We start from the raw sequence: 24,213 nt of genomic DNA on the forward strand, positions 1-24,213 counted from the left end.
GACCGCATGGCGTGAAATCCTCAAATCGTGACGTGGACTTTCTTGATGGTCGGCAGGGCGTCTCGACGAAAAGCGACCACATTTCCACACTCCGCAAGATGTCGTTACTCGTAAACACATTCTAAAACAAGATGATTTGTATTTTATTTCGTGACAGTGAACTGTCACTTTGTCGATTGTCATAAGAAAAAAAAAACGCCGGCTGTGCTCGCACTTCTCTGGGAAAAAATCATTTCCGTCTACATGTATGTATTTTACGCTGATGACGAGGGTTTATCGCGTTATTCGCGGGTGTTGATTTTACATGGATGTAGTATGTGGGCTCATGGCTATTTTTAAACGTAAATGTAAACGTGAAACTATATCTAAATATATTATCTAACTTCATGCTTACACGTACGTTGTCATCGGAAGGTAAGATCACATTCCCTTTATCCGCGGTAAGATCGATCAACACTCACGTTTCCGTTTGTTTTATATATATATATATAATATATATATATATGCATCATTTGTGTTATATAACTTTTTGTTATGGCAAAGCGAAAATATTTTGACATTTCACGAGGCAGTGGTACGTACATGTATTCCATATGGTCATTCAGCGGGATTTTTATTTTTTTTTTACAATTAGATTTTTTGAATGTGAATAATTGATACCTGTACCTAAAATAAGTTCTCAATATTTGGCAATGATGGATTTAATTTAACACAGTACACTATGTTCGATTCCCTTTTAGTAAATTTAATACTGGATCGGGTGTTTTTGAATACAAAATGTATGAAATTGAAACTGAGTACTTGTGCTTCTCAGTGAGAAAATTAAAGGCACTGACTGCATGTATTCTTTTAAAACTATTCTATGTTCAGTAATTACTTTGGTCAACTGAACCAAAGTATTGGAACAGGAATAAAGGGTATAGCCATATCCATAAAATTAACCAGTGTCATGTGATGATATCTCAATAAAATTTGGATGTAGGTTTATATCCAGCCAGCGGGTGTATTTCCAAACTTAGACCTTGACTAATAAAGTTGTAAGAGTTGGGCGTACAATATTACAAGTTGCTAGCTTAATAGTGCACTAGATTTTTGTTCAAAGATACCAAGACCAAGAAGAATAGCAGGTTCAAGCACTCTAATAAATTCATGATATATTTAATGTACCGGTACATGCCATGAATCCTGTGCTAAGACAGAATGAAAAAAATGTGTGTATTTTTGATAACCAAACTAAAATGATGTCTAATGAAGACGAACAAATTTAATTAAAAAAAAAAATATTTTTTGGAGGTTCATGTTATTGGAACCACACAATTTATGTGTTTTTATCTAAGGCTGCTACAAGACAACACATAATTATTACAAATACAGTAGGTTTATAATCTTTCTGTCCTTTTCACCCATTAAGGTAGAAGCCTACTCATAAATTAAAAAACCCAGAATTTATTCATTTTGCAATAAATTGTGCTCTAAGGCAATATAAGGATATTGACCTAAAAAAAGTTGGGTGTCACCAGCCTTTTTTTCGAGAAATTGATGGTTTTATTTTAGTGGAAAATCGCCATTTTGACAGTATTATAACGCTTTTACCACAGGTTTCAATGGCAGAGATATTATGCAATATCTCAAAATCTAGCCTGGTGACATAGGCTGAAAAAATCATATATTGTTAATGATGGAGTACTTTTTGTTGTTCTGAATTATTTAAAATATCTGCATTTCAGCATCGAAAGCCTTTTCTTATTGTAATGTTTATTATTCTTTTTCTGCCGTTTTTTTAAAACTCTTCTTCTCGAAGATGGGTTGCCCACTTGACTCGAGACTTTGCAGACACAATCTATATGCAATTCTCTAAAACGTCAAAGTTTCCGATTTTCGATATGTGACGTCATTCGGCCGCCATCTTGGATTAAAGGCGAAATTTTCAATGCCGAATTGCACACCTTTCTGAGGGTCTGAGTTCTTCCAGTTTTTTATGTTAGCAGCAGTGGAACAAGGGCTACAAATAGCATCAAAAAAAACTTTAGCGGTCACGTGACTTTTTTTACTAGAATTTTCAAAATTTTTGTTTTGCATCTCATTTGCATATTTTTTGACTAATTCACTAACCCATCATATATTTTGAAAGATCAAGTGCCATAGTATTTATTTTTCCAAACGGCTTCTCCAGGCGATGAGCCGTTTTTTAGATAATGATTTTAGAATGTTTTTTCACATTTTTTAAATGTACCATGCAAAGCATCATGGGAAAGGGGGGAGGGCCCTGTACATTCTGTTTGAAATATCTCAAGCACTATCACAGATATGTACATGCAACCAGTGCAATATTGAAGCAATGGGATAAGAGATGTAACTAACACATTGGATGACCATATATGGTCATGTGACCTCATTAAATATGCAAGACTCTACTATCTCAAGTACTATTCCATGTACAAACATGGAACTAACGTTATATTGAAGGCAATGGACAAGACAATTTACTAAAATATTCGTTGACCATATATGGTCATAGAACTCATTAAATATGCATATCCCTAATATGTTAGGCGCTATTGCAAGTACAAACATAGAACCATTGCTATATTGAAGGCATTAGACAAGAGAAATAGCTAAAATGTTCAATGACCATATATGGTCATATAACTCATTAAATATGCATATCCCTAATATCTTAGGCACAATTGCAAGTACAAACATGGAACCAATGCTATATTGAAGGCATTGGAAATAAGAAATGGCTAAAATGTCCAATGACTATATATGGTCATAGAAGTCATTAAATATGCATATCTATAATATCTCGATCACTATTGAAGTTAGAGATTTGAAAATAACGCCATATTGAAGGCATTGTACACAAGAAATGGCTAAAATGTTCAATGACCATATATGGTCATAGAACTTATTAAATATGCATATTACTAATATCTCAGGCACTATTGCAAGTAAAAACATGGAGACAATGCTATAATGAAGGCATTGAACAAGATAAATTGCTAACATATTCAATGACCATATATGGTCATACAATTCATGTAATGTAATCAGTTCACCATGCTGTGACTAGATCAACACACATTGTGATCAATTTGCCTACAGTGTATAGTAAACGAATCGCAGTACATGTCTCCACAACCCCAGATATTACAGAAGTGAAATGTCATAACACTGTTGCATGAATGCAATTCAGCGCTAACGCAGGCATAGCATCGAAAGCCGGTAATCGCTGCTTGCAGCTATATTTTTATTTTTGTTCTTGTATTACAATTTTCAAATAGGAATAAAAATATATATTTTCTCGATCTGATATTTGAATATTTTTTCCAGCAGTTAGGTATCAGTGGAGCAGTGTTATTAAGGGTACAGTTCTGCGTCAATATAGCATGACAAGACAAGAAAAGCTTCATCTTGTCGTCACAGGTGATGATTTTGGTTATTGTCCTGAAAGAAACCGAGGGATCATTGAATGCTTCAAGCGTGGTGTTATCACTGGTTCTTCACTTCTTGTTAATGCTGTCGGCTTCAAAGATGCAGTAAAATTAGCAAAAGAATGCAGACTTCCACTTGGTACGTATCTTTGGCGAATAACAGCATGTTTTAAATTGGATCAATTTTGATAACCATTTGTGGTTGACAATCACCAGTAGTAAGAAGTTTTATAGTGCACTGCACTGGGTCATGGATAAATAACGATAAGAGCCCAGGTTCAAGTGCCACCTACAATGCAAAACATCACCAAGTCATTACATTAACAAAATTAAATGATTTATTAATAATTATTGTTATTATAGGATTACATTTAAACTTGACAGAAGGTGTTCCCATAAGTGGAAGGTCATCTCTTCTCGACAAGGATGGATTTTTCCTGGACAAATGTGTAATCCAGGATGCACTCAGAGAACATAAGATCAATTTTGATGAGGTGAATCTTTTTTTTTCTCAAATTCCTCATTTGTAATTTGTAATTCTGAAAAAATCATTAAAATGCAGTTGTTGTCATGTCATGCCCTTTAATTTCCCAGCCTAATAATGTGCTATATACACACACTTGATGTTGGTCAGTTTTGATCAAGTAAGGGTATCCCAATGCCATATTTCTCCTCTGAAAGGTCAGCAATGGTTATTAAAAAGAAATTCAAGTTCAAAGTCAAATTATTAAGTTTATGGCAGACGCTCGTTCCGCACCATTCACGCAATACTCAGGATCGTGTAGTGAACAGAAAATGTATTCAAATGCTCATGTGGTGACTTTCAAATCATTCACATACCAATAGTGACCTACTTACCTTTTGATTTGAATACATTAATTAATATGCAAATTAGGTCATTAATGTACATGAATTTGTAGCAAAAACTAATCAGATTTGTGCATTATCCAGGAGCATCCATGTTTCATTAAAATCTTTTAAATGGTAATTGAGAAATAATTAATTGTCTTTTCAACATTATAGGTTAGAAACGAAATGAGAGCGCAGATAGCTTTATTTAGACAAACTCTTGGGTATACCCCTGTATATGTGGATGGACACCAACATGTACATGTGTTTCCAGGTAAGTTCCTCTCCCTCATTCCTACATCATGATTAAAATGGTTAAATATGAACAACTTGTGTGCAAACATAATTCGCATATTGTGATTTGTCTTTGTCCTTTACTTTCATAAAAGTATTGTATTAAAGTGACAAGTAATAACATGTCACTAATATGATTAAAATGAACCCTGTACATTACATTGCTTCAAAAGATGAACATGTCAATACATGTTAATATGTCAAGTGATATATATCGTCAACTTTCAATTGGTTTAAATTTGAAAATGACAAGACACAAGGATTTACACATGTGCTGCAGTTGTTGCCACGTTTCTCCCCAAAGCGTTATGAAGTAGAACTCCCTCCCCCCACTCTAGAATTTCAAATATCATTAGGATTAACAAAATATACTTAGTCTTGTACCGTTATTTAAATAAACTGAGTGCTATTTTATTTTTCTGGCCAGAGTACTGCTTGCCCATTTCTTGATTTGACCAATTTGGTTTAAATTTAAATACAAATTTTAATGTTTTTCATATGCAGGCTACTGATCTTTTATTTTGATCGACATGTCACTTTAGTCAAATATAATTCAAGCGGGAGGGTTGTCGCCTGCGCACACGTGGGAGTTGAGTCCCAAACGATGATAAAAACACGTGCGAAAAAATGCAAAGGCTCATGGGTAGATGCTTGTTTGTAAACAATGTCACACTTTGGCCATCTGACGTATGCGCAGGTGACTACTACCCCACTTTAAATGTTATTGATATTAACTTTTTGTTTGTGAAACTGAATGTTATAATATCTACGGTACCAAGATGAGTCCTATAGTGTTGGTTTGAAATGAAATCACAAAGCATTATGTCTTGTGTTTAATTATTTACTGTGGAATACTTTATTTTTGCTGGAATTAATTTTCGCTGAAAAGGCTTTTTGGGCGTTTTGTATGGAATTTATTTTCACTGAGTTTAATGTGAAATATAGGAAAAAAAGTATATTCGCTGGATTTTATGAAGACAAAAACTAAAATAGCGACATACATATTTATATCTTACGCAGCATTGAAATAATTTCTCACTTCTCTTCCTTCTTTGGGAGTAAAATCAAAGCATGGTAGGGCAGTTAGAAATGTCTTTACCATCGGCTAACGTTGTTTTCATTTTTCACACTGCACTGCATGATTATGTCATTTCTATTTTTAAATTATAATCTTGTATTTATTACAAATTCTATTTTGCATTCAGGTATCAGTCAAGTATTCGCTGAAGTTCTAAAAGAACACAACATTACATTAACTAGATTTCCCATTCAGTATAATTTGGAAAAATGCTCATGGGTGCTTGAAGAACACAAGAAATTCAATAAAGTCGTGCAACTGTACGCACAAAATGCAAAATCTATCTTTCAGGCTCACTGTATCAGGTATGTATACTATTAGTATACTCTATAGCTTAAAATGTTAACATTTAGTGATGAGCAATTAATGATGTAACTGTCCTAGCTTTTGCTCACAAAAAAACTCATTGGTACAATGTTCAGAGGGTTGTTTGTTGAAACTAAATATTGAGACTAATATTATCATGTTGTAAAATCACCAATTTCTTTGAGTAGAAAGGGAGCACTGCTTGTTGAAATTGAAATGCCGAAAGCAGTGCTGGTAATGTTTCAATATAGATGACGGTTTTCATTATGATGCCTACTTCCCCAGAACCAAGTTTAGGTAGCCCCAGTTGTTATTTGTTCTAATTTATTTGATTGAAACTGTCACTCAGAATTTGTAGGGCTTATACATAATTATTCGCTGCGTTCATTGTCAAATGTTTGTAAATTATCTGTGCAGATATCCACTTGGCTACATTGGTCTGAGCACCATGGGGGAGAAGATGACTGTAGATAGGATAGAATCAGCATTGTCGTCGTCACTGTACAACCTTAAAAAGTCCAAAGAATCGTTCTTGACCTTTGAACTCATGACTCATCCCGGGTACCCAAGTATGAACGGTTACGGTGGTTGCGGACATGGCCCTGATAAATTCTCCTGTTCACAAGACCGTGTACATGAAATAAGCATTTTACAAGACGAGAGATTGAAAATGGTTTACAAGAAATACAACGTTGAGCTGTGTTCTTACAAAGAGATGTTCCAAAAATAGTATTTAAGAGAAAATCATGATGTTACCACCGAGGGCGCTGTGAATAATTCAGTACTCATATCAACAATTTACTATTATTCCTATCACAAACGGGTGCATGTTGCCAAACATTCACCAAGTTGAGTCTGTTGTTGTACATTCTGCTAATCAGTTAATCCATTTATGTTGAAGAAATATGCAGCCTTACTGTGACAGTTGCCTTGGTGGAAATGCTATGTTCACCAATAATTGTCATGTGACATGGCACATACATTGATTTCTTTGTCGTATAAACACCACCTGTTTTTTATACCTGTGAGATTTTCCTTGACACATCGGACTTTCAGTGTTCAGTCGTCATGTAATGTTGTGTTTGATGTAGGACCAATGCAACTCTAAACTGTCTACTTTTAAATTTAAAACTCAATTTTAAATTTGCAATAACTCTTAAAGTTAGAAATCAAAAATTACTAATTATTTGGCCATATGGTAATTAATATGTAAAATTATTCACCTATCTTGTGATGGTTGCACACAATTTTCCAGACAGACACAAAATTATTAAAGTAAAGTGTAAATAAGCCCAATATATGGGTGAAAATTACGCACATGGCTAATTTTGATTTCATCTTTTCAATTTGAATGATGCAAATGAGAATATAGAGCCAGTTTTTAGATTAATATTATTATAATAATTCTGAAGTTGTATATCCATGACAATGCACACCACAATTCGGACAACTTCAACTGGATGCATCGAGTTTAATATCAAGTTGCGGTTGCTATTATTCAGTCAAAATATGGTTTTAATAGTAAACTTTGTATTCTTGCATTAGTTATCAGGAAACATTTAAATAATCTTCAAAGCTTGAGTTAATTTGAAATAGACTGGATAAGCAAGTTTGTCATTAAACTTCTACAAATGTTCCTGTTTATGGGCCTTTTTTAACATAATACTGATTGGCGTCATCCGCCATTTTGAATTGCATCTTAAAAACTGTCTGCTGTATGGATTTCATGTTCACTACAGATGTCTCTTTGGTGTTTTTTTTCTCAGATTTGATCATTTTGTGATAATACACATGTACCTACATTCAATTCTCTAAATTTAGTCAATATTTTTGACAATTTTGTTTTAAAAAAATACTAATGTTTAATTGTTCTTGAAAATAGCTACCTACCAGGTACATGTAACTGCTACCTAACTAATATTGTATGTAGACACCTTGGGTGTAACTCAGAGATCACTTTGTGAGGACGCCTTCCATTCTCTAGTAAATATTTAGTGAATATTTTTGTCATGTTTAGTAAAAAAAAAATGCAATTTTGATGACTTTTTGAAAAAAAATAGCCCATGTTTTAAATATTTTATATGAAGCCACCTTGGGTGGACCTCTCTCGAATTTGTTAATTTCATGACGGTAACTTTATTTCAATAAATATTTTTAGTCTTTTAAAAAAATTACCAGCTCAAATGTTACACTTTCAATGTTAGTACCTTGGGTGGACCACTGTCAGATGAATTTGGTTCATTCATTTAGTGTTGATCACTACAATTCTTACTTTTTAGTGAATATTCTTATTTTGAAAATTATGCTTCTCATTTTGTCTGGAAAATGGCATGCAACCACACAACTAAGTTTATCATGACTAAAGATATTGACTTTTAGTGTACTTCGAAATGGAGATTCACATTATTTCTGAAAATCAAATTTGCGTGCTAAAATGTTTCTTTAATAATTCCTAATTTTATAACCTACTAAAAAGAAATTAAAACGCTCTCATGCAAGTTTTAAAACTTGAAATATTTATTTTATATATATAGTATAAGAATACAGTATAATACATCAGCAATATTTTTATGCAATTATTTTTAAAAATAAAAATCATGTTATTAGTGGGCGGCTATTTTCATTTATTTTCTTCAACACAGAAAGCATGGAAATTAATTGTATTTTAATACCCCAAATTCTGTTTCCCCATATCCACAATATAAAAGCCAAACCCACCTTTTGGAACAAGAAAGATGCACACAAATTGTCAATTCTTTATCCGGACTCTCTACACAAAATTACTGGAATGTATGTACACTTGATGGGAACTCCATTATTTACACATTTCAAAACCTGAAGAAACTTATTTAAAACAAAAAAAACCTAGAATTTGTTTTCAACTGTGAAATTTCTCGCAACTATTTTTGTTGTGCACACTGTTCAATTTCTCATATTCCACGTGTAGGGACAGCTTTTAGTGGATCATCATTACTTCAGCGGGCGACTTTACGTCTGTTGGACTCTCTTGTCGAGCTCTCTGTTCAGCCGATTCATCGTAACCAAATCCCAACACTTGACTGGCAAACATATCTGAATTTATGCTCTCTGGCAAATTGTCTTCAATAATGTCACCCGCATTTGCTGGATCGTACAATCCAAGCTCTGAACTACCTCCCTCTGGATTATATCCTAGAAGTGTGGTCAGGAACTCTGCAAGGTCGTGTTCTGTCATATGTTCACCTGTAATAAAAAATATTGAATATTAAAGTGAAACGAGTTATCAGCTCCGAAGTGTATACCACTTTGATTTAAATTCTTTGAGGGCTAAGCCCAAAGTAGACTTTTCTCACCTTTTGCATAATTTTTTTTAATTTTAATTAAGAAATGTAGCCAATAGGAATTTCTATTATCAAACAAATTCTAGTAAATATATAAAATATATAAAAATAGGAACAATGCTGCTCAAAAGGTTAAAGACGATTGCAAAGTGCCATGGGCAGAAATATTTTCCTATCAAAGTGCAGCTACTTAAATTCTTTGCGCTAGTCACTGTCACCACCATATTGTTCTGGACACACAAACAGAAACATTACCATCTAACTTGCTGATAAATCAATTAAGTGATTGCAACAAGTTTGTCAAACCAACAACAACAGAAGATCTACCGAGTTTTCTGTTATTGAACTTTTCAAGGGTTTAACAAATTTGGCATTCTACTAGTACTATCATAATTGTAAATTGACTATATGTTTTAGTTCCATATTTCATTAAAATAACTTAATGAGCTGGTTTACAAACATATTTTCACAACAGTACAAATGATGACAACATCCTATTAAAAGAATGAGAGAAATCTGAAAAATTAATATGTGAAATGCTCCATCAATATACTATCATAGTGTAGGGTTTCAGGATTTAACTGAAGAAATGAATCTTGTTGATAAAAAAGAAAGAATTTGACTCACCTTTGCTTTGCAATAAATCCAGCAGTTCACCCCGATCTATGGCAGGGACACCTGTTCCATCATCGAGTCCCAGCACTTCAAACGCCCTCTGCAGTTGGCTGATGGAAAGCCCAAATGCTGGTCTGTGGTTCACATACACTGGTGGGAAAGAATATCGAATGATAATAGCTAGAAGTTCTCTAAATATTAATTATTTTCAAATTGTGTACATGTCCAGAATTTAGCTCTTCCAAGAAGGTTGAGTCACATTTGGAAACTTTCAGAAACTTGTATTGATTAGCAAATACGTACTTTGTCATGTATATGTTGTGGTGTGGTGTATTAAATAACTTCAAAAGTCAGTCAGATTTTTCAACTTACATTTTATAAATTCGCCAAGATCGATGTCAGTTACATATTTTCCCGTTTCCACATATTGGCTGAATTTCACTTCATTCAGCATGTCTTCTATCTCCTGCTCTGAGGGATAAAATCCAAGTGCTCTCATGACAAACGGTACTTCCGTGAGAGGAATCTTAGTTGAGATTTCTCTTGAATCCATCGTGTCAACTCCTTGACTGAAAAAAAAATAACAGTACAATTTTAAATCATGGCAAAACACTCTCTGACACTCAGGTGAAAGAATGCAAAGAATATACCATTTTTGTTATGTGAGGCACATTAACCCAAATTGCATTTATTGTATATTGAATCATTAAAAACACAACTTATTTTGACCACAGACACACCTCTGCCAGTAAGTAAATATGGTATCCACTTTTTGGTCATTGTAATTGTAACCATAGAGAAACAGATGTAAATTACAAACTGAAAGCAGAAGTCCTGGTAGTTAGACCCCAAGAATTTTTAGTATGAACAAGAGTTTTGTTAAATTGGGCAATTGATATTTCAGGGATCAATGCAATATTTCAAGAATTTTATTTGACTTGATGAAAAATTTGGGAAACGTGTATAGTATGAATCAGAGTTTGTATAAAAGGTTGCCAAAGCTTACCTTCTAATCTGTGCATAATAAAAATAGTCTTCAAGTTCTGCAAATAGTTCACCTTCTCTACCGCCCTCTAACAGACCATAGAACGGAATCAGGTCTTCTCCACCGAGTTTGCTACCAGCCTCGAGAACCCTTTAGAAAAGTCAAATGAATCAGTGTTACATGGATGCACTGTATGTTACTTCAATTTTGCAAGGGCAAAATATAATGTTTGTCGCATTAAAAACGTAACGTATCCGATACATGTGTGATTGTCATTCCAGAGTGATAATAAGCACACCATGATGCCTTTTCCTCAACAAAAACAATAAGACTAAAACTTACATTAGATTAACGTTCCACATATGTACCGAGGAGTCGGTACCACCTGCAGTGAAGACATGTTTACCGTCATAACTACAAGCTAAGTTTACCACCTGGAATATCATAAAAACATGAACATCGTTTAAATTCAAAAAAGAATACGGTAGTATGGATGCCGAGACACATGTTATTTTTGTTAATGGCTTTTAACGAGTCGGGTTGAATCTCAAAATTGGTTTGGAGTTAAATTATTACAAGGTTCATTAGCTGCCAAATTTCAAAGTTGATATCCATATCATAGCACAGAGGATATGATGGGATGAGAAACACACTATGTAGCAAACTTACCTTGCCAGGATGGGCTATTAATGCCATGGCATTGTGTGGGTTGCCGTCCAAAGGCATAGAATGCAGGCCAACTTTATCATTGGTGATGTATGCTAAATAGCGTTTACTATCAACAGCGCCCTCTGTTGGTAACACCTCCATACTATGAAGAAAAAAAAATTGAATTTTATAAAATAAATGTGTTTTTGCTATGTTTTCCGAAAATTTATTCATTTTGTAAAAAATTGTACTACAGAGCAATATATACGAATATTGGCTTTAAAAAAGTTGGGGGTTACTAGCCTAATTTTCAAGAAAGTGGTAGTTTTATTTTAGTGGATAGTTGCCATTATGGAAGTACATGTATTAGAAAGCTTTTACCATATGTTCCTATGGCAGAGATACTATGCCATATCTCATATTGTGGGCTTGGGACATAGGCTGAAAAAAATCATATATAGTTAACGACAGAGCACTTTTTGTTGTCTCGAATTATTTCAAAATTCTGGATTTAAAAAGTGTTGAAAAATTATTTTTTTTATTAGCATTGTGCTCTATGAAATACTAGTACCGGTAGTTCTAAAAATACTGATTTTTGAAAAAAATATTATAAGAACATGTTTGCTATTTTATTACGCCATAGGACAATATCTCCATGATTGTACTTAATAACCAATGAACATTGTCTCATGATTTATGCCAAATTATCTCAAAAAGTTTTAGAAGTCACTGTTACAAAAATTGGGTAAGTTTCCTCATGAAAGTGAACTGCGGTATACAGAAAAGTCAACAATAAGCAATAAGTTGACAATTTCAGGTTGGAATTTAAAGTAACAACTTTAGACATGCACTTCCACTTCCACTTTGCCAAGGAGACGTGCTGCTAATAAAGCAAAGCATATACCCGGGGTAGTAATGTCACTTCTACCTTCTTCAAAATAATCACCAACTTACCGCTGAAGTGGTGATCCATATGTTGGTGCAAGTAGCGTCTTCCGGCACATCTTAGTTGTAGAGTTATAAAGCTTGAATTTATACTGCAGTTACAAAAAAGAGGTTATTTTTCTTTTCATATTAAATTGATTGCTGACAAACAGATTATATTTATATCTAGAACACAATAAGCAACAGCGTCAAAAGATTGATGTCGGATAAAAAACTTATTCCTTTAGTTTTTTTCCAAACCCCCCTACCCCCCACTGAAACTTAATTGATAAATATTGATCATGGCGTCAGACTACATTCACCATTAAATACAAACTGATAATTGGACAGTAGTACCGGTATGGCATTAGCAGTTGGTTGTACAAATGTAGTAATGAAGGGGAATATACGTATGCGCAAACTATTTTTCTGGGTTCTGCACATGCTCTAGGTCCATGCCCTGAAATTGACCTCATTTGACGCACATATTTACACTCGGACCAAACCATTTTCTCGTCTTGGATGTTTTTTTTGTCATTTTCTGTTATTTTTTCTATGATTGGATAGAAAAAAAACGAACTTCATTAAAAATTAAAATCGTTTTTGTAGGATGGAAACTTTTTGAGGTCAAACCCCCCCCCCCCAAACTAAAGCAAATAAGTTTTTTATCCGACATCGATCTTTTGACGTCGTCCCTAGAGTATTATCAACTAAGAAATTTTGTACATGGGATGTGTTCCTCAATCGGACAAAACACTATCATGAAACACATTAGTATCAGAGAAAGTAGCAAAGACAAATACAAAATCCAATCAAGCACTTCAGTGTATGTGTTTTTTATGAATGTAATATGTGTGACAAATGTGGTGTTAATAAAACAAATAAATTTCATTTATTTTATTTAATAAATAAGTTACATAAAGATATAAAATGTGTCAAAGTTGTACCAATATTTTGGCGAGAAAAATTATCAAGTTATAAAATAAATTGAAAAATGATGACCAAAAACTTTTATAAAAAATATGGCACAGTTCTATCATCAGTGACTGACCAATTATTAAAAATGCTTGTTACACAGACAATTTGACAGACTTACCTGGTCATTGGCTAACAAGAGGAAGTTCTCTTTTGTGATTGGAGGATACATGGTGAAGCACTGAGGAATGGCACTCTGTTCAATTCTGTCTGAACTGATGAGTTGTAAGTTATCAGTGGTGCTGCTAAAGATGGCATACTCAACCTATATGCAAAAAATAAATAAATAGGTTAAAGGTCATCATGTGCATATTCAACTGAGTAAATATTAATATGATTTAACATGCACTGTAGACAACACATGGGACCCACATTCAGCACATTGAGGCATCACCATGACAACCACCCTTATGTATTAAATAAGGCTTATGAATATGACCAGGGAAATATTAAGAATTAGTTTTAAAATCAACCCCTTTGAACAATTTATTTCTAAATTCATTCAATGAATTGGCCGTCCTATTGAATTGATTGAATGTTTAAGGTATTGTCAGTTCCTCAGTGTTAAACCCTCTTTTTGTGGTGTCTCTTTTCAGGGTGTAAATCAAAAATTCAAATGACAACAAAGTTTGATAATGACTGGATACAAAATTGTGTGAGTTATTGTAACCACAAGAAATAAAAGTTTACAATTGAGACAAAAACAAGGATAGACATAGTATGGTAAGGCGAAAACTTGACAAAAAATCAAATCAAAATGGTTTTGTAGTGACAATCCATCAAAACAAATGAACACAAATTTGGTATGGTAATCGTTCAGTAATATTACCAGTGTTCTATCTTCACCGACAGACAGCAAGCGAGGAACTTCCGAATCCAATGTTCGACCAAACATGATCCCTCTGACAGGCTTGTAGTGCGCCCTCTGTTTACCCAAGTACATCCACGGCTCCTGCTCGTTATATGGCTGGGCTTTGAAAACGCTCACACAGTAATCAGCATCCTAAACACAGACATATTGAACACATGTGCAATCACGAAATTAACTTGATGAAAGAGACACATTCAAAATGTAATGGCGCTAACCCTGAAAACTGAATGTGTTTAAAACACAGTTGTAGCCAAAGACTTAGCCTTGAGCATTGATTGAGTTCTTATTTTTGAAACAGACAGAGTTTCAAGCAATAGATATGTGTCAACAATTACAGGAAACAAGTTTTTGACTCATCTAACTTGACCTTAAACGCGAGAGACTGTTGCAGCACCATAGTACATGTATATGCAAATAGTCTTGTTCTATGCAGCACGTGTATATAGTGTGTGTCCCATTTCATCAACACTTTAAAGATTCAAAATTATCGACTCACAAACATGACCACTAGGTCCATACAAGAGATACTGAATAAATATGGAGAGAGTATGTAGTATACATGATTTGAAGTTCACAGATGAAAGGCAAAACACTTCAACAAATACATATATTTTATATATTATTCCTATATTGTAAGGCAATTTCTCAACTCTGAGAAACCATAGTAATATTGCACTTGGAATGTGAAACATATCTCTCACTTACCGCCGTTGCCAACCACTCAGAATCATGTGAGAAAGCACACTGTATTACAACATCTCGTGAAAATCGAAACGGTTCCGGGCACTCATCATCTAAAGTCAATGCATCCAGTATTCGAACACTACCATTGGTAAAACCGACAGCTGTCAATGAACAGACAATGTACAAGTTTCAACAAATGAAAGGAATTCACAACACAACACACAGGGCTTTTTGAACTTTCAGAATTTGACACATACTTACTATGCATCAATAGAATTTATCCGTTTGAGAAAACGCCAAACAGTGTTACGGATACATTTGAATGTTTACCTTATTTGGTAATTGTGCGTCACATTTACATCACATCAGATATAGAAAAAAGCTCAAAACGCAAAAGTTCACACAGCAGAAAATATTTTTTGTTGTCATTTTGGGCCGTTTTCTCTCATATAATTATTACTACAATCTAAGAAGGATGTATAATTTTACCACAGCATACTCGAAATAACATCATGTGATTAAACTCACTCACCTATATAAGCACCTTGAGGATCGTAAGTCAGGCATCTTACCAAACATCCTCTAGGAAACCTACGCTGAACAACCACCTCCCTGAAACGATACATCATATTGTGCTCATTACGTACTTGCAAATAACATGTATTTGTTGTACTTTGCATCTCTGACCAAACTTGATTCACAAATAATTATTATTGGTGAGAAATAAACGTCAGATTCAGACAAGACACCAAGAATACATTAGCTAATAAACGTCAGATTCAGACAAGACACCCAACAATACAATAGCTGTCAATTGGGGGCAGTTCGAATCATGGATGCATTCAGCAGCACAATTAAAAAGTTTTCTAATTTTTTCTGCCATTTTCATTATTTCTGCAAGTTACTAGTAGGTACTAATCATAACATTATTTGCTAATGTAACAAAATGCCTGTGAAAAATTAAACTGTTGATATAAAAAACACTCGCAATAATTTTAGTGCTCTGAATCGGAAACCAAAGAGACAGAGAACTGCAGTGTTCAGCTAAGAAGAGTCTAGCATTTACACTATGACAAAATGGTTAGACAATTGTGTTCATTTTTATACAGGTTTTATACAGCACTGTTCACAGTTATAAAACATCTGCATCCAAAAGACCGTATAATGGAAAAACTGTATCTCAAAGTTTTTGGTTTCATATCAATAACTATACCTATTTATGAAAAAAATGAAGCATCCACCATGGAAACTTATGCAAAAACAACAAAATTTTACATATTCCATGTAAAAATTATTCAGTACCCACACATTATTTTTTCAATTAACATTATTTGTTCATTAAAGCACCACAGTTTTTGGTCAATGTCAACTACTGTTTCTTTCTTTTTCTTACTTTTTAAGATAATTCCAGACTTTGACATATCCAGCGTAGCTACCAATGCAGACAAATGGTTTGGATGGATGTGTGGCTACAGCGTGAACTGCAGCATCATGTTCTCTATGTATCACCTAGAATGGAAACAAACAATATTTATTACACCAGCAACAGATTATGCTTGAACTTAAACTTTCTCGGACTTAAAAGGATGCATAAAAACCTACCACAGATCACTGCCAATCATGGAAAACTGTCATGATTAAATCACTCTTGATGTGACTAAAAACAATGGAAACAATATGATGGTGTAAGCGGTACATGTGTACTAACCTTAAGACTAGTCCCGTCGGCTACCACGTGTGCGATAACAGCCGTGGAAGTTCCAATCATATAATCACGAGTTACAAATGGTTTAGAATAAATAGTGGCATCGGGAGGGTAGTTACTGTCTGCTTTTGCTCTGTTTCAAGTAAACACAATAAATACTGAATAATAATGGTTTGCATTTCCATTAACATTGCCCAGACGGATATTGGAAAAGTCCATTGACGTTTGGAAAAGGTTGTTTATTATATTGTTGATATGGGCGATAGTATCCATTTCAATCTCATTGATATGTGAAAAGTATATGCATTAACTTTGAAAGAAGAAAAAATCTTGTTGCAGAAAAAATAATTTTGTCAAATCTTATTTTCGCAAATTTTTATTTTTGCTAAGGCATACATACAATTCACCCAATTTTTTGGAAAATTAGTTCTGCAACTTTATGCATGTATATTGTATTTTCATGTATCAATAAAAATTTACCCAAAATAAGTATTATTGTCTCGTATAAATGGTATAACAAATCACTGACGTTAACAAATTTTGTGAGCTAGTAAACTAGTACGGTAGTAAACTATAGTAAAACAAAAACAACATGATGTATAAAACTTACTCATATGAGAACTCTGGGAGATATTCAAAGGATAAAGAGTTGATGGGTCCCACATCAAAATCACTGTACCAATTAGACATGCGTAGATGCCAATCATAGAATTTGACATGGCCGAGGACATCTGCTGTTACAACATAACTGTAGATATATAAATAAAAGAATTACAATTTTCTCTTTACGTTTGATGTCAGTATGCAGACATGGGTGATTATTGACCAAGCTTTGTATTCACAGCAGATAAAGATTGACTTTTTTTGATGAAAAATAAAAAAAAAAAACTTTTATAAAATATATATATATTGTTTTTATTTATTTTTTGTCGGGCTACATTTCTGGATATGAAGTCATTGCCGTCTCTTGTCTCTCCTGTTGTATTCTCTTTGTTTTTGCAGAGTGCCTGTGTGAACAAGTTTCCAAAACCTAATATCGTAATACTGTAAAAAAACGTTATTTTCGCTTGCAATTAATTTTCGCTATTTTCGCTGAAGGAATGATTCAGTGAAAATAAAATCCAATGAATATACATGTACCTTTTTCCCTATATTTTACATTCAACTCATCAAAAATCAGTGAAAATAAATTCCATACAAAACACCCAACAAGTCTTTTCAACGAAAATTAATTGCACTAAAATAAAGTATTTTACAGTATGTTTGGAAGGCAGAGTGGATTGTACTCTCACGATAACAAGTAAGAAAGATGTATAATACATGTAATAAGGGTAAGAGACTATTATACATAACACAATGTGCTAGGATGACATCAGCAAGGTAATATTCTACTTTATGGACGTTATGAAATCTTCACAGCAACAGTATTTTGCAATTCTCTCAGCGTCGCACAATTTTTTTCAGGCAGACTAAAAATGTTTTAAAAAACTTTATAAACTCTTACTTGTCTGTTGTTGTCAAAACAGTGATTCCACGTTCTTGCAATCGTACAAGCTTGAACGCTTTTTTATTAGGAGATGGTTCCAGGCTTGGCGCTGTAATTCAAATAAAAATTCATTTTATAAATAGGAAACTTTTGTCACATTTTTATTTTTTTTTATTTTGATAATAGCGGAGAGATCAGTCTCTATGTTATTATGATATAAATGATTGAGATTGAATTCAAATTTATAAAGTTTGAGTCAGTCTTTCCAATTTTAAAACCACTGAGTGAAGATGCGTCTTACATTGAAGCTTTTCTTTGAAATTAAATCGGAAACGCTCAACAATATTTGACACGAGTAACATGACAAAAATTCCCAGTTGCTAGAAAAAAATGAAGTCACTGGAGGTCTAAAAATAACCAAAGGTGTACTCACGTCCTGATATGGGTCTGTTATTGTCCCATACTACAATGTTACCGCATGATGTAGCTGTATATGCCTTGGTAGTACCACTTACAAAGATAGATTTGCTATAATTACCCACAGCGCGGTTGAAATCTTGATCTGTCAGGGATGGTGCAAAATATTCAATCTTATCATTTTTCTGAAGATTGAATGAGAGAAAGATGATTATATCAATCCAAGCAAAGAATGGTTTTAAATATTTGTAGTATAAAGTTTCATTAAAATGAAATGCTAAATGCTTTGGGAAAATAAAAACTGATTTTTACCAATTTTATTTTGCACTATAACATGTTATTTTTATTTGAGCTAATTTAGCTAATCTGTGATTTCATTGAATTCAAGAAGTCTTTAATTTAAAATGAAGAATATTCTCACAATGAGATTGTTGGCACTTTATACTTGTGTTAATTCATGCATTGAGTCAAATTCACGAAAATGAATATAGCTATTTCAAAGTGTTTTACAGTATACCATTATACCGGTACATATGTGTATATGTTTTAGGAGCCTATTTAAAGTTGCATTGCCACTTTGTGTGATCTGCAGGGACTTCTCACTGAACCCTGTGCGTATCATACAGGCTTTATATTTTATACAATTAAAAAAAAAATCTTAACAGAATCCTTGAAATTTACAAACCAACCACAATCTTCAGTGCAGGTTATATCTTTTGAATTAGTGCTCCAATATTTCAGGATTGAAATTGTAAGTAAACTTGATTTCATCAGTAGGGGATGCAATGTTAGAACATTATTTTTAAAATTAAAATTGATTAGTAGTGCAAGTGTTCAATTGTTAGTTGAACATTTCCAGGGACATTACCCTGTACTTGTCAGTATAGGGCAAAAATTAACCTGTTTCCATGGCGATGGATGTGCCTAACTAAAGTATTCAATGGTGCTAGAAATGAACTATGTTCATCCATAAAGTAAGTATAGTAGTTACATGTACCGGTACATGTGATGCAGGTTCCAGATTATGGAATTAGATACTGGCACACAATTTTAATTGCAGTTAGTGAAACCAGCTAGATGCTTACCCAGGAATAAAAAATAACTTGCTGGTCACTATTGGAAACAATCTGCGTTATGTCTTCTGGGTTAAACTGAACGTATGTCTGCAAGCCATAACTCTCATCTAACTCTGCTGTGCAAATCGGTGTCTCGCTATCAGTCGTCCAGTCCCAAATAGCGAAAGTTTGCTGAAAGTAAAAATAACATCAATGTGAAGAAGCTATTATTTAGAATAGAAACGAAATAACACACACCAAGACTGCTATCACCACTGTACAACCCCCCCCCCCCCCACAAGTCTGAAATAAAATGGAAAATGTTCAAATTTTTTTCATTTTTACACTTGTTTCTATGGTGAGAGTATTTAAATTAATTCATATCTCATTCCTCATTACTAACCCTTTACTTACTCAGGTCTGTTTTCTCTTACCTTTTTGCCATTGGCACTGAGAGTTGCCAAATACTTGGCATCTGGAGTCATAGTCATACCAGAAACTCCACCATCTGGGTGAGCATCAAACAATGTCTGAACTGGGATTCTATGAAAAAAAAATTACAAACAAATCAATCAAGGTGACAGTTACTGATGAGAGCATGGCTGAAATTTCAACAAAAAATACAGTTTCCGTCAGATACATGTACACAGATGATCCTTTTGTGAGTTTAAAAACAAAACTCTTAAATTTTCTAGTCCAAAGGATTCCTACCCGGAATTTTTTGATCAGCATTTACTATATCAATAAGCAATGTCATTCAAAAAGTATTAACCAGGCAATATAAATGTGTTTTATAATGATAATAACAGCAGCGAACAAGCAGTTTGTGTCAACCAGTCAATGCACACTTGTGCTAAACATGAATAAGTGCATTCTCATCTTCCAGGCAGGATTGTGTTAACAAAATTGAAACTTATCCATTTACTGTTATATAGCAAGTACCTTGCTCACCAGTAAATGCTTGATCTTTGAAATACTGTAGGATTAAAACACAACACTTGTACTTGGCAGGACCCAGTTCCTGTTGATCTTTAAATCTAAGCATAATTCCTTACCCTGTATGTGAATCCCACATAATAACTGTACTATTTGGACCTTTATCAGCAGTGGCAACCCATCTTTTATCTTCACTAACACACGTACAGGAAATGTTATTACACTACAATGATAGGCAGGAGAAAAAATTAATACAAATTCCCAATACTGCAGCCTTGTCAGAGAAGATCAAGAACTGCTGCAAACATCAAAGAAAATGTGTTCTGTGCAACGCCTGTTGCATGTATGAACCCACAGTGTCATACTTTTCCCAGGAGCTCTCCAAACTAATAAAATTGTTTCTCTATTAAAATACTACATTGTAAAAATATGGAGGTTAATTACATAAGCACATTGTCATAATCTTCCGTTTTTGGACATATACTGTAGAATACTTTATTTTCGCTATTTTTCTCTGAAGGGATGATTCCGTGAAAATAAAATCCAGCGAATATACTTTTTTTTTTCTATATTTCACATTAAACTCATCAGAAATCAGTGAAAATAAATTCCATACAAAACGCCACAAAAAGCCTTTTCAGCGAAAATAAAGTATTCCACAGTATTACAAAACAGTGCATTACATGTATTATACAAGTAATTATCAATAGTCTAGTTTATTTTTCTGAGAATGCATACATACATGTCCTTGTAAAAGCTGTTGTGTGTTTTCTACATGATCATATATGACAGCAATGTGTGCACATGTGTAGAGTACGGCTTTCCTCTGTCCATCTGTCAGATTTATCGCTGCAATGTTCCTGTTCACACCAAAAGACCATGTCAAATTCTAAGAAAAAACAAAAACATTCTCTGTAAGCATCAATCAAGGGTATTCCGGTGTGGGTTGAAGTCTCTGGGTTAAAGCAAGTGTTTAAATAAACTTGACATTAAACGAGTGTTTAATATTACACGGGTTCTGATTGCCTACCAATCATGCACTTTGTCTCATCTCAATTTGTCAGAGTGAAGAGATCGTTGCACAGTGTTCATTTCACTGGGAATCAGTTGATTCACATTTTGATTATTTTTTCAATTCTGGCAGATAGGTATTTTGGGATATATATATGATGATTTGAATCAACAAATGTTTACCATTAAAAACAAATAACAAATAAAATATGATCCCCAGAAAAATAGTGAACAACGTTTCCTAACTTGTACCATATTTTATACATGGGGGGGGGGGGGGGGGTGTATCTCAATCCCAAAGTCGTATTTATATTTATATCACAAGCAGCAACTGTGGGAGGTGCAACAACTTAAAATTTTCTAAAAGTTTTCACAGCACCGTTGTTTCTGCTTTTCATTGTAAGATCTTGTGTATTGTGTGAAAGAAAGGGACCGAACGTCCGCCCAAAAAAGTTTATGATTAGATTTTGAACTTGAGTTTCTTTTTTTATAGCTCAATGTCAAAACGTTGAATTTCAGATACTCATCAAAATTGACCATCATCAAATGAGCACAGCACATTAATAAGTGTAAAATACACAAAAATTACTTTTGCATTAGTTGAATCCCACATGATGTTTTGAAGCCACTACAATGCTATGATCTTCGCTTTTCCTGTTTGTAGGTTCAAATATAAGCATAAGGCGGGAAATAGCAGTCTATTGCGAGAAGACAATTTTCCCTGTTACCCTTGTTAAGGGAGAACACTGCAACAGTTCCCCATACCTCTAACATGTAGATGTCACAAAGTGGAGTACATGTACTAATGATTACACACATCTATGGTACGTTTATTTGAAACTAGGTGCCCTCTACTGAAATTAATATTAAGTTAAGCTATGATAATTTGCAATTAATTTCCCATAAATTGCAGCAAAACAAATTACAAGTACGGTAATTGAAGAGGCAAGTAAACAAACATACTTACTAGTGCATTGGGCCCAGGCTCCTCAGGCTTTACTGATTCAGATTCAATAGTGTGTTCATCAACTGCATCAAGTTGTTCCCCATCAGTCGGTGTAACAACATGTCGTCCAGTATCCACTGGTGCTGGTGTTGTCACTTGGGCTGGCATTTGTTGATCTTCCATATCCTGTTCAGTTGGTGGCTGCTCCCCCTCTCCGTCTACTCCACCCTCCTCGACTTGTGTTTCTTGGCCATTCTGATCACCATCTCCAGCCACATCCCCATCTTGCTCACCTTCATTAGCAGTCACGTCGGCTTCCATTTGTTGCTCGACGGTGTCGTCATTTCCATCAACAACGGATGCTACTACCTCATCAGCATCCTCAGTATGGAGTTCACCGTCAGTGGGTACCGTTTCACCGACCTCTGTCCCCTCTTGTGGCAAACATTCTGCAGGCGCTTGTTGTTCTTCGGCGGGATCTTCCTTTTGTGTCGTATCTGCATTACCATCATCCCCAGCTTGGTTTATATTTGTATTTTCCTGAGTTTGATCTACTTGTTGTTGTTCACCGTCACCAGTACTCTGATTAGTGTCCTCGCCTTCAACAACATTTCCTTCAACCACCGGTTCGGCAGCATCAGACTCGCCAACACCACCCGTACCCGCTTCTTCGCCAGTTGTCTCAGGTTCCGCTTCATCTTGTTTGGTTGATTCACGATCGCCTTCGTCAACAGACACTTTAGCTATTCCCTCCTCAGCCTGTTCAGGGTCTGTATGTGTCTGTGCTTCCCCACTGATTTCTTCAACGGCTTGATCAGCGGCGGTAGTTGGTTCGTTGTCGTTGTCAGCCATGTTGTAGTGACTGCACTGTAAATTGAATGAGCGGGGAAAACGTCGTCGGTGTTTAACCTACTGTGTCGATAAAAATGATCACGTAGTGTACGTTATCACACACTTTCTGGGAGTACGTTAACGCATGGATAAATGAAAACAACAAAAACTATTCAGAAGAAAACAGATATGCAAACCTAAATCAAGCTCGAGCTCAGCAAGAGTCTCCAAGGCAACTCTGTTTATGCCCTTACTGCGCAGTCTCCGTAATGCCGCAAACGGGTAAGAACTCAATTAACGACAATTGGGTGTTATTGCGACTCGTGCCTTTTTGACATATTTATTCATTCATATTCTAAGCAATATACTAGTACCCTTTTCCTAAGTCAGTAGCCCCCACAGTTTCCCGTTGGAGAGTAGTAGACAATTTACCACGAAAAACGGAGATTATTTGTGACGTGGTAAAACCCTTCACGGTATTACTTACTTGAATTGCATATGACTAAGGGATTGGTTAGTTACTTCGGCGGGGGGGGGGTCGACATATTTCATTATGCCAGCTGTATATTTCAGTTGACCCACCCCCTATTAAATAAAAAAAGTGGGTGACGCACCCCATCATTATATTTTAAAACATGCTGACCCCTCCCTAAAAAATGATTACAAAATGTAAATCTTATAGACCAGGAATGCTTTACACACGAAGCACAGTCTGTGCTTATGAAAACAAAGGAAACTTTGATTTTTGCTTAAATTTGTGTTGGATTTTGGCATTTTACAGAGCATAATATTCATATTTAAAAGTTTTTTCATCATTTATTTTAATTCATATATCAGCATTTT

At 34.5% G+C, this 24,213-nt stretch overlaps 2 protein-coding genes across 4 annotated transcripts; one reads left to right on the forward strand and one right to left on the reverse strand.

Annotated features, from left to right (window-relative positions):
* Nucleotides 1-8,132, forward strand: LOC100377598 (carbohydrate deacetylase-like). 2 transcript variants are annotated; one of them, XM_085491275.1, is made up of 6 exons: nucleotides 1-414; nucleotides 3,334-3,573; nucleotides 3,798-3,928; nucleotides 4,458-4,557; nucleotides 5,783-5,960; nucleotides 6,379-8,132. In XM_085491275.1, the coding sequence occupies exons 1-6, from the start codon at nucleotides 387-389 to the stop codon at nucleotides 6,689-6,691; spliced, it is 990 nt and encodes a 329-aa protein (XP_085347401.1). In that variant the 5' UTR covers nucleotides 1-386; the 3' UTR covers nucleotides 6,692-8,132. The 2 variants fall into 2 exon arrangements, with proteins under 2 accessions (XP_085347401.1, XP_002741791.2); XM_002741745.4 differs by having other exon boundaries at nucleotides 3,337-3,573.
* A 324-nt stretch (nucleotides 8,133-8,456) lies between these two features.
* Nucleotides 8,457-23,625, reverse strand: LOC100377751 (cilia- and flagella-associated protein 251-like). 2 transcript variants are annotated; one of them, XM_078005987.1, is made up of 22 exons: nucleotides 23,568-23,625; nucleotides 22,561-23,451; nucleotides 21,325-21,471; nucleotides 20,702-20,805; nucleotides 20,081-20,189; nucleotides 19,677-19,838; nucleotides 18,608-18,776; nucleotides 18,193-18,283; nucleotides 17,299-17,436; nucleotides 16,692-16,821; nucleotides 16,377-16,492; nucleotides 15,516-15,595; nucleotides 15,005-15,144; nucleotides 14,258-14,431; nucleotides 13,550-13,693; nucleotides 12,484-12,566; nucleotides 11,551-11,692; nucleotides 11,224-11,315; nucleotides 10,903-11,031; nucleotides 10,269-10,465; nucleotides 9,909-10,046; nucleotides 8,457-9,183 (listed from the first exon to the last, which is right to left on the reverse strand). In XM_078005987.1, the coding sequence occupies exons 2-22, from the start codon at nucleotides 23,389-23,391 to the stop codon at nucleotides 8,918-8,920; spliced, it is 3,582 nt and encodes a 1,193-aa protein (XP_077862113.1). In that variant the 5' UTR covers nucleotides 23,392-23,451; nucleotides 23,568-23,625; the 3' UTR covers nucleotides 8,457-8,917. The 2 variants fall into 2 exon arrangements, with proteins under 2 accessions (XP_077862113.1, XP_085347400.1); XM_085491274.1 differs by having other exon boundaries at nucleotides 22,561-23,604.
* Between the last annotated feature and the right edge of the window lie 588 nt (nucleotides 23,626-24,213).

The sequence above is a fragment of the Saccoglossus kowalevskii genome, chromosome 16 (genome assembly GCF_978046115.1).
Source record: "Saccoglossus kowalevskii chromosome 16, keSacKowa6.1, whole genome shotgun sequence".
In the NCBI taxonomy this organism is placed as follows: Eukaryota; Metazoa; Hemichordata; class Enteropneusta; family Harrimaniidae; genus Saccoglossus; species Saccoglossus kowalevskii.

Bases quoted from the DNA above. Each gene is read 5' to 3' on its own strand.
- LOC100377598 (XM_085491275.1), top strand. From the start codon at position 387: ATGCTTACACGTACGTTGTCATCGGAAG. The intron at 3,574-3,797 runs GTACGTATCTTT...TTGTTATTATAG, and splicing joins AGAATGCAGACTTCCACTTG to GATTACATTTAAACTTGACA. The intron at 4,558-5,782 runs GTAAGTTCCTCT...TTTTGCATTCAG, and splicing joins ACATGTACATGTGTTTCCAG to GTATCAGTCAAGTATTCGCT.
- LOC100377751 (XM_078005987.1), bottom strand. From the start codon at position 23,391: ATGGCTGACAACGACAACGAACCAACTACCGCCGCTGATCAAGCCGTT. The intron at 11,693-12,483 runs GTAAGTTGGTGA...TTTTCTTCATAG, and splicing joins TATGGATCACCACTTCAGCG to TATGGAGGTGTTACCAACAG. The intron at 11,316-11,550 runs GTAAGTTTGCTA...ATGATATTCCAG, and splicing joins TAATAGCCCATCCTGGCAAG to GTGGTAAACTTAGCTTGTAG.